The sequence below is a fragment of the Tetrao urogallus genome (assembly GCF_951394365.1).
Source record: "Tetrao urogallus genome assembly, chromosome: 19".
Taxonomy (NCBI): domain Eukaryota; kingdom Metazoa; phylum Chordata; class Aves; order Galliformes; family Phasianidae; genus Tetrao; species Tetrao urogallus.
Window position 1 is genome coordinate 752,576 of NC_136832.1, and position 17,471 is coordinate 770,046.

The 17,471-nt window shown below is 51.0% G+C and overlaps 1 protein-coding gene across 4 annotated transcripts in view; it reads left to right on the forward strand.

Moving 5' to 3' along the window:
* The window catches only part of GRIN1 (glutamate ionotropic receptor NMDA type subunit 1), a gene marked incomplete at both ends in the record, with an annotated part of 30,635 nt that overhangs the window by 2,575 nt on the left and 10,589 nt on the right, over positions 1 to 17,471 (forward strand). For 2 of the 4 annotated variants that reach the window (XM_079544741.1, XM_079544742.1), the window contains 15 exons: positions 128 to 262; positions 5,154 to 5,330; positions 9,316 to 9,378; positions 10,174 to 10,274; positions 10,754 to 10,875; positions 11,333 to 11,507; positions 12,892 to 13,036; positions 13,132 to 13,215; positions 14,387 to 14,522; positions 14,816 to 14,943; positions 15,070 to 15,234; positions 15,326 to 15,444; positions 15,788 to 15,900; positions 16,355 to 16,503; positions 17,232 to 17,389. In XM_079544741.1, coding sequence (XP_079400867.1) covers positions 128 to 262; positions 5,154 to 5,330; positions 9,316 to 9,378; positions 10,174 to 10,274; positions 10,754 to 10,875; positions 11,333 to 11,507; positions 12,892 to 13,036; positions 13,132 to 13,215; positions 14,387 to 14,522; positions 14,816 to 14,943; positions 15,070 to 15,234; positions 15,326 to 15,444; positions 15,788 to 15,900; positions 16,355 to 16,503; positions 17,232 to 17,389 — 1,970 coding nt within the window. The remainder of the gene's footprint in view (positions 1 to 127; positions 263 to 5,153; positions 5,331 to 9,315; positions 9,379 to 10,173; positions 10,275 to 10,753; positions 10,876 to 11,332; positions 11,508 to 12,891; positions 13,037 to 13,131; positions 13,216 to 14,386; positions 14,523 to 14,815; positions 14,944 to 15,069; positions 15,235 to 15,325; positions 15,445 to 15,787; positions 15,901 to 16,354; positions 16,504 to 17,231; positions 17,390 to 17,471) is intronic. The other 2 variants (XM_079544743.1, XM_079544740.1) reach the window with 1 other exon arrangement.

Below are 17,471 nucleotides of genomic sequence, written 5' to 3' on the forward strand. Positions count from 1 at the left end.
GCTGATGATCTGATTGCTGTTATTGTGCTAACGTGGGGCTCTTTAACGTTGCAGAAAAGGAAAATCACACTCGATGGCCGATGTGCTCCTGTGAAATAATGTTTGTGTCATGTATCCTGTCCTGCAGGTCTATGCAATATTAGTTAGTCACCCACCTGCTCCCAACGATCACCTAACACCAACACCTGTATCATACACAGCTGGCTTCTACAGGATCCCTGTCATTGGTCTGACAACACGCATGTCTATATATTCTGATAAGGTAACTGATGCATGTTTCTAGTCTAGTACCTCATACATGTGATGTAAAGCGAGAGTGCCCATCAGGAGGGTTGATGATAAACGCTATCTATGTGTCTGTCTGTCCGTACACCCTTTCCAGTTCAAACTGCATCTCCCTCCCTCTCTCACATTCCCGGAACATCCTTTTTTCGCAGCTGCCAGTGTTGACCTACATAGTGCAGGATGATTTCTGCAGCATTTCCCTGCCAGGCTGTTGGGCTCGCTGCTCTCCAGCCAAGCCAAGAGCTCTCACTAACTCCTGCCCCATGGCTGGGGGAGGTCCTGGGTGCTGCCCAGGTGTGGGGCACCTGTGGAGGGGAAGAGGTTCACATGATGTTACTAGGGGAGCAAATAGAATCGGCTAATCTGTTGCCCTATGGCTGATGCCCCATCCCTGGGGCTGCTAAAGTCTGGGTTGGGTGGGGCGTTAGGCACCCTGGCCTACTGCATGTATCTCTGCCTGTGGCAGGGGTTGGAACTGGATGGGCTTTATGGTCACTTCCTACTCATCCATTCCATGAGCACTCAAGAAGGATTGAGATTCCAGAGTCTCAAACCATCCTCCTCAGCTCTCTGGCTGCATGCCCTCAGCTCCCAGCCCCACATCACTGAGAGCAAGATCACTGAGAGCAAAAGCAGCAGGGCCGGGTTGCCCAGTGTGCTGTCACAGCCCTGCTGAGAGGTTTTGTTCAGGTGCACGAGCTCAGTGCGTGACATCAGGCCTGCTGCAGAGCACGAGTCAGAGCACGAGTCATTGGCCTTTACTTGGGAAATGTGAATATTCACAAATGCAAATGTTCAGTGCAAAAATAGTCACTCCACCCACATGCTAAGTGAAGTCAAATTTCAGGAGGGGAGGAGCAGAGGCACACAGAAAGCCAAACCAGCAAGGCTGCTGTGCAGGAGCAGCTGCAGGGCTTGGTGAAACCATGGCAGGACGGCCAGCAATCCCTTACCACGACAACGACAGGGGCTGGGGATGTGCACATCCCACGGGGTCACAGCACTGTGGGAGGGGGACAGACACTGTGGGAGGGATGAGTGGCAGACCAGGGGAGCAGGGGGCCAGGGCAACAGAGATGGGGCTGGTGCTGCTGCAGGATGGAGCTGGGTTTGATCAGCAATGCCAGCAGGAGAGATGTGCAGGGAACTGGGACCCACATGCTGCTGGTCCCGTTTGTTCTCAGCAGAGCCCTGATTGCCCTTTCCAGATGATGACCTTGAGCTGAGCGGATGAGAGCCTCATCCACGTTTTCCTATTTAAAAGGTGTTTTCTGACTCAGAGCTGGAGGGGAACCCATGGCAGCGGTATGGAGATGCTCCCCACCAGGCAGTGGGGCAGCTGAAGGGCTGCAGAGGGAACATCTCACCCCTTGAGCCTCAGTGCACTTCCTGCAGAGAGCTGTGGTGCCAGTAGGAATGTGGGCACAGGGAAGGGCTGGGTGGAGAGAGGAGCGAGGAGGTTCAATAATGGACTGGAGGGAACACCAAAGTGGAAGAGGGAACAGGAGAGCAAAAGGGCGTGGGATGAAGTGGTGTGCAGCTCTGCAGGATGGGCTGATGCAGTGCTGGGACACTCAGCTGCTTCCCTTTTGGCTTTGCAGTCATCAGCATGCTGATATTTTATTTTTTTTTAATTCAGGAAATTATAGCTTTCGGCTTCGTTTCTATGGAAACACACTTGTACGATCACTTTGTGTGCATGCCCCTGATTGGTTTTGAAGGCATCAGCCAATTTTAGCTAAATTTCACAGGGGTTTGAAGACTCAGAGTTAATTATGGTCCTCCCAAGGTTAAACTGATTGAGAGGGGAGGCGTGGGCCTCGCAAAACAGGTTTCCCAGAGCCTTCTGATGCTCTCCTAGCATCTGCAGTCAAGCATGGCACTCAGTCTTCCTGTGGAGATACCTGAGGGGAGCAAGTGTTCTTGCTCCCAATATTCAAAGAAGTGTTTGTTTCAGAAATGGGCTTGCAGCCAGCTCAGCAGCCTTTGTTTGGTCTCCTTGGTGCATCTTATGAAACCATTCCCTGTTCCTTCACCAATGCTCCATATGGGCTGAGAGCTGTGAATGGAGCCCAGCTGAAGTCCTCGTGCATCAGCCCCCACTGAACCACCTCCCAGCACACGACTGAGCTACTGCAGCTCTCTCAGCTTCCTCCCATACCTGCAGTGTCTCTGAGGGGTGGGCAGGCTGAGCAGAGCAGGCAGCACAGCAACACAGGGTCCTTTCACAGAATTTTTTCAGCACCCAGCTGATGGGTTCTGAGTAATCATTAGGAACTTCCTGTGTTGAGATTTCTATCAAGTCTCCTTGAGATTTCCCACACAGCTCAACTTTGGGGCATGTTTCTGAGAGGGGCACTGGTGATGATTCCTACTAGAGTATAATATTGTTGCATGAATCCTGTAGGAAGAATCACAGTATCAGCCATGGACAGGGAGCTGTGGTGAGCCCTTAGGCAGAAAGATATAGAGGACACCACTCCTACTCATGGACCTGCACACGGTCCCTTTGTGAGCACACTTGTAGTACCTAGTGGTCCCACAGCCTCATCTACAGACAAATCCACGTGTCTTCTCAACCTCAGCTCTCTTCGCACATTCTCACGCCAACAAAGCCACCAGCATTAGCACTGTGCAGCTCCCAGCACATCCCCAGCTTTGTGACCGTCATCGCTCCCGGTGCACTTGGGATTCAGTTGGATTGAACCCACTTAGGAGGCTGGATCCAGGCCCAACCATCATATTTTACCCCAGAAGCAGAGCTCAGTGAAGAAGCACAGGGCTGTGCACCCAGGTTTTGATTGGAGACAGGAAGGTGCTGCAGGAAGCTGAAGAGCTGAAGTACGTAATAATAGTCATTAAAAAAAAAAAGGCCTAAATAAATGCAGCGATTAATGCATCCCATACCTTGCATGACAGCCCCACATGCTCCATTCCAAGGGTCAGGAAAACTATGCTGAGTTTGAGAGGGCTTTGCAAGAGAACTGTGGAAAGCCAGGGTGTCTGCTGTGATATTTGTTATCAAATCAAACAAAACCTGATCCTCAGCATCTCCTGCACATCATCAGCTGGACTTATTAACCTTTAAGGGCATTTACTGCCATTTCTCTGATGAGCTCTGGGCTCTGCAGGGAAGCTCAGAAGTCCTACATGCTTCCAAACACAGAATGGGATTGCTCATCCTGAAATCCCAACAATCTGTTTTTTTTTCAGTACCCCACAGAAAAGTTATAACTTTCTAACCCAAGAGCTGAGATACTGTCATAATGAGCCCAATACCCTTCTGACCCCACCTCAGAACATTTGTGGAACTGTTACTGGTTTCTGGTTAAAATCTCAGTGGTAAAATTTGTTCATCCAAACCTTGATGTATGTATTTACAGCACTTAAGAAAGACAGGATCAGTTCAAACAGCATTTTTGCAGCTCCTGGGCTGCAAGATGGTTGAGGCACTAGAAAAGAGCCACGGATCTTCCCTGCTTCCCATAATCAGGGGATGTTTGCAGTGCTCTGGCATTTTGCTGCTTGCCACTGCATTTCTTTGCAGTGGGTCAGCTGCCCACTGTCCTTCACGTGTCCCTGTGCATGGAGACATGGCCAGCATGAAAGCTGTGCCTGTTACCTGTGTGCTGCTTGGTTTGATTGGGCTTCGTCTCTGTGCTGTGCATGTGGAAGAGGCAGTGGCTGCTCTGGCTGCTCCTCCTATGGAGATCTATGGCAGTACAACACCTTTCTCCTTCCAGCCTGAGCTGGATACTTGTGACCCATGCTGGGTGAGCAGCTCTGGACAAGATCTGGTTGGCCCTGGGGATTTTTCAGCCCTTAAAAGCAAACATTACTGTGCTATTCTTTCTGTCCTTTGCCTCCCTCCTGCGCAGGGCTGCTTTGTTGAGCAGCATCCATGCTGAGTATAAGCACTGCCATTTTCTAATAGCTGACTGCAGGGCCTTTTGGAGAAGCTGCATTTTTTGAAACCTCTCTGCTAGCTACAGCTTTTGGTCCAATTGCTCCCCAAAGAGCTCTAAACTTAATTAAGCTGGAATCGCTATTGCTCAATCAGCCAACCATAATGATGTCTTTAACCAAATCAGATTGGCTTGCTGGGGCAGGAGTCCAGCACTGCCTCCTCCTGCATGCTGTTGCAGAACAAGCTGACCTAGAACAGCCCAACAGCACATTATAAAACTGCTTCTCTGAGCTTTCCTCCTGACAAATGGCCGCTGTATACCTGCATGTACCTGCAGCTGCTCCTTACAATGCTCTGAAGGCAAAGTTTTCCCTTCAGTGCCCACAGCTCTGTAATATTTTTGGATAAGCAAAAGGAGAGGCTGTATTTGCACTGAATGTTTCTGACAGTTTGTTCATGGGTAGATTGTTCTTCACCACGCATTTGTGGGCGACAAAGCAAAAAACCCTCTCTCTCATGCAATGAATTGACCACAGAAAAGCATGAAATCATAGCCAAGGTTTGCTTCTCAGCTGAAAGAAAGGAATGTAGGAACCACATCTTTTTTTTAGGAAACAATTCTTCTCTGAGAGCTCTGAGGGCACTGGAACAGGCTGAACAGGAGGCAGGGCAGTCACTGTCCCTGGAAGTGTTCAGGAATTGTGGAGATGCAGTGCTAAGGGACATGGTTTACTGAGCAAAGTTGGTGATAGGTGGACGCTTGGGCCAGATGATCTTAGAGGCTTTTCCAACCTTAATGATTCTGTGGTTCCATGATTCTATCTGAAGGTGTGCAACCCAGAGGATTACACAGAACTTCGTCTCCTTGCCCTTGTGTTCACAGCCCTGCCCGTGCAAACCCGGGTGCACACCAGCAGCTGATCCACACCAGTCTATGTTGAGCTCTTGTTCTTCCTTGCAGAGCATCCACCTGTCCTTTTTGCGCACGGTCCCACCATACTCTCACCAGGCCAACGTCTGGTTTGAGATGATGAGAGTCTTCAACTGGAATCACGTCATTCTGATAGTCAGCGACGACCACGAAGGTCGTGCTGCACAAAAGAAGCTGGAGACCCTCTTGGAGGAGAGAGAGTCCAAGGTCAGTTCCTGAACATTGTCTTGTAGCTTTGTTTAAGCAACAACAACAAAACTAGAAGTCTCGGGCTGTTGTATGTATGTAGATTTCTGTATGTAAAACACCTTTTCTTTCCATTGTAACATGGCTAACATGCTTAAAGCATCAACAGTGTCTGACTAGTACCTGACAGAACTTTGTACTTTATTCATTTCACTTGCTTTGCCATGGTCAAAATCTCCTACATGTAAATCGACTACAAAATGAAGGGAAGGATAACCTGGAGCTCTGCAAATGCCTCGCCCAAGAGTCCCACCTAAGGAGAGGACCAGTCGCTCAGCTTAGGGAAGCACCTGCCCCACTTACAGCCCATCCAGCAGTGCCAAACCAGCCCAGAAAGCAGCTTCTGAATTGGCAAACTGGTGCTCACCTTAGCGGTAGGAGGGGTGAGGGCAGCCGGCGCATTGACGCGCGGAGGTGTCACGCACCCTCTCTATAAAGCTGTCGGCTCCCAGGCGTTAGGCTGGTGCCTGTTCCCATCTCCATTGAAGCACACGTTAAATGCTGCTTTCCTGACACCCCATACTGTCACCAGGGTGTGGTTGAGGCTCACGGGTGCAGCTTTATCGAGGAGGTGTGTGGCACCTGCACCCAGAGCATGCAGGGAGCAGGGAGGAAGGCAGGGGAGACCCCAAGCCTGCTAGAAATCTGGCAGGGACGACCACCGACCTGAGTGATGGGACCAAGCAAGCATTCAAGACGAGCAGGAAAGGACAACGCAGAGAGCTGGTTGGCTGCAGTTGTTCAAAAGCAGCCACCTACCTGGAAAGCAAGGAGCAGCCTGCCCCGATGGGTGAATCTCAGCACGTCATCTGGCTTGAAGCAGTGCTAGGTCCTCTTTGGGCCACCTCCAGTATCCTCAGGGTTGGCACCATTCCTTCCATCTCCCTCCTGGCTCACAGGCAGGGACCCAGTCCGCTCTCTGCCAGTCCCACCAGTGACTGCTGGATGTTTGGCAGCCAGATGCTAAGGAGATGTGGTTGTACATGTACATCTTGTGCTTGAAGCTGCCATCCTAGTTGAGAGCAGTCACCTCTTGTCAAAACACCGAACGAACCACTGGTGCAGAGGTCCATGCTGACCAACAGGCTTTTGGTTTTGGTGCTTGACTCCAAGAAGTTTCACCCTTGCTGCAGTCCGAGGAATCATGAGCCACTGGTGTGCCACTGAGCACAGCATCCTCCTGCCTCCAAAGGCACCTTTCTGTTGGGTCACAGCAGGACCATGTTCCTCCCCAACACCTCTTTCAGTGTCCAAGAGATATCTGTAGAAGTGCTGTACCTATTGTAAGTCTGCTCTCCCTTATCTTGCATCTTTTGCTTTCCACCTGCTATTTTCCTGCAGCTCCCATGCGTTGTTTTCTGTTCCCTCTGATGCCTGCACTCTTCTCACCAAGTTCCATGCTTCCAGGCACGAGGTGAATTTCTTCTTTGCTTGCCCATCAAACAGGAAAGCCTTCGAGATCTTGGTTTGAAAAGCAGGGCAGACCTGCCCTGCATCTGAATCTATGATGTATTGGTGTCTCGTGGAAGCCATGGAGCTGCTCCAGATGTCCTGGCCATCCACCAGACTGGGACTTGTGCTCCGTGGTGGTAGGTCACCACACCTTCCCTTTGGGGTCTGCCACAAACTCTCATTTCTCTTTCCCTTAGAGAACTCGCTGTGACCAACTGGCTGGCCTGGCTGCTCTCAAAGGTGGTAGCTATTCCCATCAGAGCGTTCCCTTCTTCCTCAGTCTCTTCTGCTGCCCCATTTCTCTCCTAATCACTGGTGTGCTCAGTTTATGCTGTGAGGTGATGTCATAGATCCCTCTCTAACCTCTTCTGGAGCAGGCTGGACCCTGGGAGGAGCAGGCAGGAGAGCAGCTCTGACTTCTTCAAAGCATGAATCACAGCTCCCAAGGACCTGAGAGATCTGCTGTGCCTCACGTGGATCCTACCATGACTTGTATCCTGGAGTCAGCGTCAGGACGTGGTGTTCCTCAGACATGGATAAATGTTTCAAACAGGAGCTTGGAGCCCAGCATTGGCCAGCCCTGGTACTCCACATATGCTAAACTTGCCTGAGATGTCTGCAGAAACTTCCCCAGGGTTTGCTGCTTCATCCTGAGTTGTACAGCTCAGAACTCACTGACCTCCACTGCTGCTTGGGTTCAGTTTGGGTACAAGATGCTGTGAACATCAGAGTCTGTCCAGGTCAGATATGGCAAGTCCCTGATGTGGCAGCTCTCTTCCTCTGAGACTGATGTTCGTGCAACAGTAATTTTTAAGTTAATGTTGGAGAATGTGGAGAGTGAATTTTGATATTACAGGTCCCTGTGTGAAACATGGGCTGAGGAGTAGAGAAGTGCTGTGGAACAACATCAAAAATTGGAAAGAGAAGAGACATTGCCATTGCTGGTCACTACATTAGAGATGGAGACAGCGGGAGGTAGAAGTGATCAGATGCCATTAGGTCCAATTGTGTTGGGCCCAAGACTCTGCTTCACTTTGCTGACCGGCTTCAGTTGAGATGCCAGCACACCCCAGACACATGAACTCAATCACATCTGGAGGCTGAAGAATGGATGACCAGGTTTCCAGTCAAACTGATGGCACCCGAAGGAAAACAGCCGATGTCTCTCCTCCGGAGAGTGTTCATGCTGTCCTGCTGCAGTCCTGCTCTCCCCAGAGGCAATGTTCCTCCAAGTCTCACTGCGATCTGAGAAGAGTCAAAGAAGCACTTGCAGAAATTCCCACCATGAACGGCACCTAGAATGAAGGAGGAGCTGGGCTTGGAACACAATTTTCCTTCTCAGATTCTTTTCCTTGCAAGATCCTGACTTCTTCAAATGGTGAAAAGTATCTGAGGAGAGGAACGGAAAACTCACAAAACTGCACAGACAGGAGAGCTGGCAAAGCTGAAGACTGGCCAGAGAGCTCAGGAAGAAGCAAGGTGTTTAGTGTGGAAAGCAAGATGCAGAAGCAGACGCTGACTGCCTCAGGATCGACCTGGGAAATGGAACCGTGGTGTTACAGGGGCGCAAAGGGTCAGGTTCCTGGCAGAAATCAATTGGCATAAGATGCTGCAAAGTGGAGATTGGAGTAGAACTGTGTCCCGTACATGCAGGTTAGGGATGCCCAGATGGGTGGGAAGGGGCTGTGAAGAAGGGGTCAGACTGTCCCACCAAAAACTGCCAAGAGCTGTTCTGCAGGTGCTCTCAGGTTGTCACGGACAGGACCACAAGACGATGCATGGGACAGGTCCCCAGTCCCCAGCACCTCCCGAGGCCACTCATGTGCTGCAAAGCCACCCGGTGCCCCCAGAGCACCAAATAACAGCCACAGTGTCATCCCATGGTCACCATTGCTTCATACTGCCATGCTTTGAGCCAACACAGGACCTAGCGAGCTTTTTTTCCTCTCTCTTTTGGATGGCAACTGAGCTCCAAAACGCTGCTCCCTCCTTGCAGGAGGTGAAGCTCAGCTCCTCACTTGCTGTGAACTCTCTTAGGGCGAACAGGATTGTAATGGTAATAGTAACGGTAGCAATGCTAATGCTATTGATTGTAACAGCTTGTGTTTATCCAGAACTTTCCGTACACAACATTTTGTCCTTTACTTCCACAGTAATTCCATGGAATTCCCACCACTTAGGCCCTTAGAGATGCATAGATTGTTTCTGAGCTTAAGATAAAAATTTCTTGCTGAAGAATTCCCCAGTCCCAAAGGGAAATGCAACTGCATCGCGACAGCTGTGACACTCAGGCTTGCTTTGCACCGTGACGCTCCCGCGAGAGCTGAGGCACTCTCTCCTGATAGTGGTTTTTGCGAGCTCCAGCGTTATAGAGACCCTTTAGCAAACAGTGGAGGAGGAGGTGGATGTTGGATTGCTTTACTACACGTCATTTTCAACTGTTTATAATATTCTTCTGTGTCTACATATTTTCTCTGTGCACATTATTCATCAGAGTAAAAAAAGGAACTATGAAAACCTCGACCAACTTTCCTATGACAACAAGCGAGGACCCAAGGTATATATGCATGGAAATGCACGCCGCCCACCAACCTAACTAGCAAATGAAAAATAGCCACAGCCACCAGAAAAAATAAAAAATAAAAAAATAAAATAAAATAAAAAGAAAAAAGAGAAAGAGAAAAAAGAAAAGAGAAAGAAAGAAAAAGATCCATGACTATGTTTCTTGGTAGCACGTTTTTATGTTGAGATAGTTTGGTTTGGACTTGAGAATGGAAACCTAGCCAGCTGACCCTGGAAGGATTTCTTTTTGAGACATGCATGTGAACCAGTAATTAACTTGCAAGTTTTTTGTTTTTGTTTTTTTTTTGGAAAGTTGAACCAACCCCCTTTCCTCCCTAAAGGAAACAGTTCCTTGGTGTAAGTCGTTCACTTTTACTCCCAAAGGTTAACCCTGTGCAATGTTTTTTTTTCATTTCCCATGTTTTTGAAAAACAACACTCGTTTGAGTTTTCAATTGCATTTCAAAGCCTTTTTCTCTTTCCTGTACAATGCACGCCTCTTCTTGGGTCTTGATTGACTTCAGTTTGCATGCACAGTGCAAAAAAAAAAAAAAAAAAAAAAAAAAAAAGACCAGAAAACAAAACGTTAAAAGAGAAAGGAAGGAAGGAAAGAAAGAAAAGAAAGAAAAGAAAAGCAAAGAAAATAAGAAAAAAACCTAGCTGTAACCAATCTTATTTAGCAGACTTTCGTGCAGTTTAATGAATTTTCTTGACCCTTTTCTAGATAGCATGGCTCTCACAAGCAGTCCTCAGTCTCCCGCGCTAACCAGCTTTGCTCACACTAATCGCAGGCAGAGAAAGTGCTGCAGTTTGACCCCGGGACCAAAAACGTGACATCGCTGCTGCTGGAGGCTAAAGAGCTGGAGGCTCGTGTCATCATCCTCTCCGCCAGGTAAGGCCCGTGGGGCCCTCACTCCTCCAGTTTCCTTACTTCCCCCCTGCAACTCTGCCCAGCACTGGAGTCCATGCAGATTTGGGGCACGTTGTCATTTTTAGGGAGCATGGGAGAAAATCCACATAAAGTCCCATATCCCAGGGAGGTACTATACATTGCAGTCATGGTCGTGGTAGAGGCGCCTGGATGTCAGTGAGGTGTTAGCAGTGATGTATCCTGAGCTCCCTGCAAAGGAAGGTGTCTCACTGCCCTGTTCTTATAGATGGTGAGTGATAAGGAATGGGCCAGATTTGCTGGGTGCTGTGGGGTTAGACGAAGCTGAGAGAAAGCCTCCCAGTGCATCGTGGAGTTAGCCATTGCCCAGGAGAACCATCTGTCAGAGGGGATCAGAGTGAGCTGTCCAGGGGTAGAAGACAGGATGAAGGGGTCCATCTGGCACCCGGAGCCACATTGCCATTCCCTTCTTCTCATTGCAGTGAGGATGATGCGGCAACAGTGTACAGATCAGCAGCCATGCTCAATATGACGGGCTCCGGCTACGTGTGGCTGGTGGGGGAACGGGAGATTTCGGGCAATGCCCTGCGCTACGCCCCTGATGGTAGGCACCCACCAGAGGCACCCACCTGCTGCTGGCCAGAAGATTGTCTGGGGCTGGGGCGAGTGGTCCAGGGGCACACCATGCCATGGTGGTCCCAAGCACGTGTTGAATCCCACTGTGCTCTTCTGGGTCTGAATGGGGTGACAGCAGCCTGAGAGCCCTACCGTACTGCCATGCCCCAAACCCAGCTGTCCAGTGCTTTGAGGCAGACTGTCACCTGAGGAAATGCTTGGGCAGTGGAATGGGGATGGAGCACTGATGTCAATGGCTCACAGTGCTGCCCCATCGCCCTTTGGCAGGCACAGCGATGCCAGCCCGGCACTGAAGCTCATGCAGCTCCCCCACTGCTTCTGAAGGGTCCCAAGTCCCACAGCTGTGTGCTCACTTGCCTCAAACCCTACATGTGGGAGCAACACCACAGCCTAGTGGGGATGATCCGTTCCTCCACTCATTGCAGGAGTCATCGGCTTGCAGCTCATCAATGGGAAAAACGAGTCAGCCCACATAAGCGACGCAGTGGCCGTGGTGGCCCAGGCTGTGCATGACTTGTTTGAGAAGGAGAACATCACTGACCCACCACGGGGCTGTGTGGGCAACACCAACATCTGGAAGACGGGGCCCCTTTTCAAGAGGTAACTGGGGAAGGCTGAATGCCATTTTTTCAAGAGGAAGGAGCTTGAAAAGATGGGACCACAGGCTCACACACAGGCCTTTGGCTTCCCCAAGGGCACCACCACATTGGTGCCTGGCACCAGTTCAGTCCATGCCATCCCGTGGGCATCTCGTGGGCAATGCTTGGACAACTGGGATAAGCTGGGGGTGATGCCCACGAAAAGAGACATAGGGCCATTGAAGGATGCTTTCCTCATTTCTGGATCTTAATGAAGTGTTTGGGAAAGAGGAGAAACAGGTTTTCTGCCAAATCAGGACAGGGGGATTGTCTGTCAGATCAGATCTCAGTGCTGCAAGCACTGGCTAATTCAACAGTACTGGCAGAGTGTGGGGGCACAAGACCAGGAGGCAGGCTGGTCTCTGCTGTAGCACATCCTGGAGCCATGTTTTTGGCAGCAGGTCAGCTCATGTAGCGCAGGATTGAAGCACACATGTTGGATTTCACTGCCATGGGCAATGAGATGGGCTGTATGTGGTGCCCAGAACCTGATCTTTATGTTGCATGGTATTTTCTACTGCACCTCTGCAGGTGATGGAGAGACAAGGGCCTTTTCTGCAGGCTGAATCTGAACAAAACAGCAATTCCCTCTGCATGTGGTTCCCTGTGTTCCCTGTGCAGGAGGACTGCTCTCTGCAGCATGCAGCCTGGCACCTTGTGCCAACAGTGGGGTCCCATGCTGAGGGTTGCTCTCTGCAATCGTGGTGTTATGTAGCATGCTCTTTCTGTATCTCTCGGTTCTGTTAAGCTTGGGACCTGCAGGGTCTGAAACTTATTTTGGAAAGGTTTCCAGCATCTCCCGCAGTGATACAAACTTTGGCATGAGGCATTAGATGTTGCTCTCTATGGCACATTGCAAGTGGCCCCATCCATTCTGTGTTTTCTCTACCATCTTTTGAGTTTTGGGGGCTGGTTCTCCCCTTTGTAGTATATATGCATGCATGGGGCATTAGTAAGGTTGTGATGGGCTGGTGGCAGACAGAAGCTGTAGGAACTGTGGTATGGATGCAGCTCCCAGGGTGCCCCAAAGATCTCTTTGGGTGCTGCAGTATAAAAGACTGGGCTAAATCATTCCACAGGAAAATGGAAGTGATCTGGTAGAAAAGAGAGGACAGTGACAACAGATGTAGTAGTGCAGCATCTAGGAAACATGACTCAGACTAACCTTGTCCATCAGGAAACCACGACCACCAAGCTATGAATGGATCGTAGGTATCAAAGCTAATGTAAGGCAATGAGCACATGAAAATGTCAGGCAATTGAGAGAAAGACTTCTGGTCCCTTCTTAGATCTCCCAATAGCCACAGCAGGTTTTCTAGGTCAGCCCACTGTGTTTCTCTTTGTAGGGTGTTGATGTCCTCCAAGTATTCGGAGGGTGTCACCGGACGGGTAGAATTCAATGAGGACGGGGACAGGAAGTTTGCCAATTACAGCATCATGAACCTGCAGAACCGCAAACTGGTCCAGGTTGGGATTTACAACGGTAGCAATGTACGTACAGGCCTGGACAGGAAGGTGGGTTGAGGTGTGCTGGTGTATCTACCCATGGCCTCATGTTTATCTCCTCCCTCTGGCACTGATCACAGGTCTTGACCAACGACAGGAAGATAATCTGGCCAGGGGGAGAAACTGAGAAACCTCAAGGCTATCAGATGTCGACCAAATTGAAGGTAACAACAAATGGCAGTAGGTGTTGTGAGTTCATCCACATCCTGCTGCCCTGGGCAGCCCGGTCTGGTATTAAATGGGGAATTTGGTGGCCCTGCATGTGGCAGGGGGGTTGGAGATTCGTGGTCCTTGAGGTCCCTTCCAACCCTGGCCATTCTGCGATTCTGTGATTCTGTACTGCTGCCCTGCAGCTGCCAGAACCTTCCATTCCAGAGAGGCCATCGCAGAGACACTTAGCAAAGGTGCTAGAGAGTGTTCAGAGCAGAGCACAGCTTCCTCCCAGAGCCCAACTGTAAGCGTGGTGCCCTCTGGTTGAGAAGGAGACAGTTGGAAATGGGAAATGAGAGAGAGCGACAGAGTGGAGGGAGAAGGTGTTTGCTGTTCCTTATGGCATGGGAGTCAGAGGGCACTTGGCACAGGTTTGCAGCATGTACAGCCTATGCAAGACTTCAGTCTGGAGCCTTTTGCAGCTGAGGCCAGAAGATCAGAAGGAAGTAGGTTCAGAAGGTGACTAAACAAGCTAACAAGGAGTAGGTGGGCTGATAGCTGCAGAGCTGGGCTCAGGAAATCTGTGAACAGCTGATAGCCAAAAGCTGGAGATGACAGTGGGGGAATGTCCCTCCATGCTTGCTCTGCTTGTCATGCCTTTCTCTGAAGCCTCTTTGGTAACTGGGCAAGCTCCTCTCCACTGGTCTTTCAGTCCAGGCAGTGTGAATCACACACTCCTACTGACTGTGAGCCTGTACTCCTGCAGAGGTGATGCAGAGGCATTGGGATGCTGCTTTACTAAGAATGTCCTGGGTAGGACTGGAAGACTCACATTTGCTCATGGCAATGTGGTAGCGACTAGACCACAGGCCAGGGCATGAATCCCAGCAGTGCAGTGACTCTCATCAGCCTGCTTTTATGGCAATGGGTGAGAAGGACTTTGAGGACAGGGAAAAATTTCCACATGAGGAAGGCTGGCTCGTCTGATCCTCGTCTTGGAGAGGAGACAGGCGAATGTCTCCCTGTGCCGAAGTCAGGTCCTGCTGCAGGACTGCGTGGTCCATGGGGACGGCACTGTGGCACTGTGGCCATGTTTGCCTGGAGAAGGCAGCCCCACTCCCCATCCAGGTGGGGACAGCTCTGGAAGGGGATGGCGGCAACTGAATACTTGTGCTTTCCCCACAGATTGTAACGATTCACCAAGAACCCTTTGTATATGTGAAGCCCACACAAGCAGATGGGACGTGCAGGGAGGAATTCACCATCAATGGTGACCCTGTCAAAAAGGTCTTTTGTACAGGGCCCAACGAGACCATCCCAGGTAAATCCATCTGGCAGTGAGCACAGCAGCATCCCCAGCCCACCTGGCACATTTGTGACCCTAGCAGATGACTTTCCTGCTGCCTCACTTCTGTGTGGTCTCCAAGGCTACTTTGAGGGATTGCACCCCATGTTGCTGTCTCCTGACATGCTCCCATTCCCTCTGCCTTAATATGGTTTGAAACTAAAGCCACACGGGTGGTTGCTTTCCCTGGGGAGAGCCATGGGTCTTGCATGGGATCCCTGGCAGAGGGCTGCTTCCACGTGTCCCCTCCCATTTTCTCTTGCCCACAGGCCGGCCCACAGTGGCACTGTGTTGCTATGGCTTCTGCATCGACCTGCTCATCCGCCTGGCTGGTGTGATGAACTTCACCTACGAGGTTCATCTGGTGGCTGATGGTAAATTTGGTACCCAAGAGCGGGTGAGTGTAGGCAGCTTGGGGTATCACTTCTTTCACATCATGTGTCAAAACACGGCCAAGCCGTTCTCCGGAGCAGAGCTGGCCAGTGATGGGGCAGGGTCTGATCCTGCACGGGATCTCTGGCAGGTGAACAACAGCAACAAGAAGGAGTGGAATGGGATGATGGGGGAGTTGCTGAGTGGCCAGGCGGATATGATTGTAGCTCCCCTCACCATCAACAATGAGCGGGCACAGTACATCGAGTTCTCCAAGCCCTTCAAATACCAGGGTCTCACCATCCTTGTGAAGAAGGTATGGACTGGGCTGCTTGTAGGAGGGGTGGGGTGGGCAGGGTGCAGCCTCGCTGGGTGTCAGCACTGCCTGCCTCTCTCGTTTGTGCTAGGAAATCCCCCGCAGCACCCTGGATTCGTTCATGCAGCCCTTCCAGAGTACACTGTGGTTGCTGGTGGGGCTGTCTGTGCATGTGGTGGCAGTGATGCTGTACCTTCTAGATCGATTCAGGTGAGTGCTCCGTGGGTCACTCAGGGGCTGCAGGTGAAGGGGAGGTGTCACACAGATGGTCTCTGTATCCTGGAGACAAATGTAATGGGAGCAGCACCAGCGTGAGGTAGACATGGTTGCAGGCCAGCATAGGGGACGTGAAAGGCTGTGTGAAAGGCATAGGGCTTTGGAGCCAGGGCTGTGGAGCCAGCCAGGAGTGAAGAGCAGCATGGGGTACAAGTGTACAAGATGCACACTGCAAGGATCAGTGCTGTAAGGCTGCATCAGAGTGCTTAGGGCACGAAAGAAAGCCTGGAGAAACGGGATAAGGGACATCAGAAGAGATCTTGCTCTTGTTTTCCAGCCCATTTGGACGGTTCAAAGTGAACAGCGAGGAGGAGGAGGAAGATGCCCTGACACTCTCCTCAGCCATGTGGTTCTCCTGGGGAGTCCTGCTGAACTCCGGCATCGGAGAAGGTGCGTTGCATGGGCAGTGGTTCTGCTCTGCCCTGAACACTGTCATGGACCCACAGGGACCCAAGAGGGACCTGTCTTCCTTTCCACATGCCATTTCCACATCGGTGCCCTGGGAGACCAGTGAAAAATTGTACAGTTCTTGTCCCTCGAGACTTCCTTGGAGGGGTACTTGGGGTGCTGGGGGGTGGCACACTCATGGCGCAGCTGCTGCGGACTCTCCTGCCAGCCTTCACCATCAGTGATGGGAAAAGTCTTTCCTGGGCTCCCTTTCCTGGTGTTACTCATCCAGTAGGGTTCAATGCATGTTTTCTTGGGGGTAACACAAAAGCTCTTCACACATCTGTTGGATAGGGCACATTTGTAGATGCCATTCATCTTGTGTGAGGTGGTTACAGCTTTGGTGATCAAGTCAAGCTCTTGTTGTGCCAGTCTGAGCTCTCCTCTCTCTTTCCAGGTGCTCCTCGGAGTTTTTCTGCTCGTATTCTGGGCATGGTGTGGGCTGGCTTTGCTATGATCATTGTGGCTTCCTATACTGCCAACCTGGCTGCCTTCCTGGTGTTGGACCGTCCTGAGGAGAGAATTACAGGCATCAATGACCCCCGGGTAATGATCTCTTGCCTCAATTCCCTTTCTCTGCCCATCTCTAGGCAGAGATGCAGATGTCTTCAGTGTGTACCTCCTGGTTTGGTGGCTGGTAGCACCTAGAGCCCTGTGTAATGTGGGTCTGTGCCTGGGTGGGGATGGGAATACACAGGCAGGGAACAGCAGAGAAAAAGCCTGTCCAGAAACAGCACGAGGCCGGCCAAACTCCTGCCAGTTCCTGGAGAGCCTGCACTAACCAACGAGGAAACGATTCATTATGGATGAGTTATAGCTAATGAAATTGTCCCTGCGGTGCAGTCAATACTCTCAGCAGATACTATCATGACTCAAACCCATTTCCTGCTCTGGCAAGGACACAGCCACAGCCTATCAATCCAAGCAGCCAGGAATGCACTCCACAGCAGTCCCAGCCCACTGCATCCCACACCTCACAGCACCCTCCGCCCTCAGCACCATCAGCCCCATCTCACTGGGGGGGTTCCTTCTTCCTCAGTGCTGTTACAGAGCATCCACTGTCCACCACTGTGGCCCCAGAGCATCCCCTGTCCCATCCTGAGCACTGCAGCATCCACTCCCCCGTGGCATCTGCAGCTCCACTGAGGTGATCGAGATCTTCCCTGGGAAGCAGTTCGCTGAATGGGATGGGAAATCAGGAAACACAATTTTGGGGCGAGCCAGTTTGGTTGACGTAGAACAGAAGAAATAAGAGCTCTGCCGTTGCCTTTCAGCTGCGCAACCCCTCCGATAAGTTCATTTACGCCACGGTGAAGCAGAGCTCGGTGGACATCTACTTCCGACGGCAGGTGGAGCTGAGCACCATGTACCGGCACATGGAGAAACACAACTATGAGAGCGCAGCCGAAGCCATCCAGGCTGTGCGAGACAAGTGAGTGGCACCTGCACCTTGCTGGGCAGGGGCTGGGGGGAGCTAGCGGGATGCTGATCCTCGTGCACAGAGGATCTAAGAT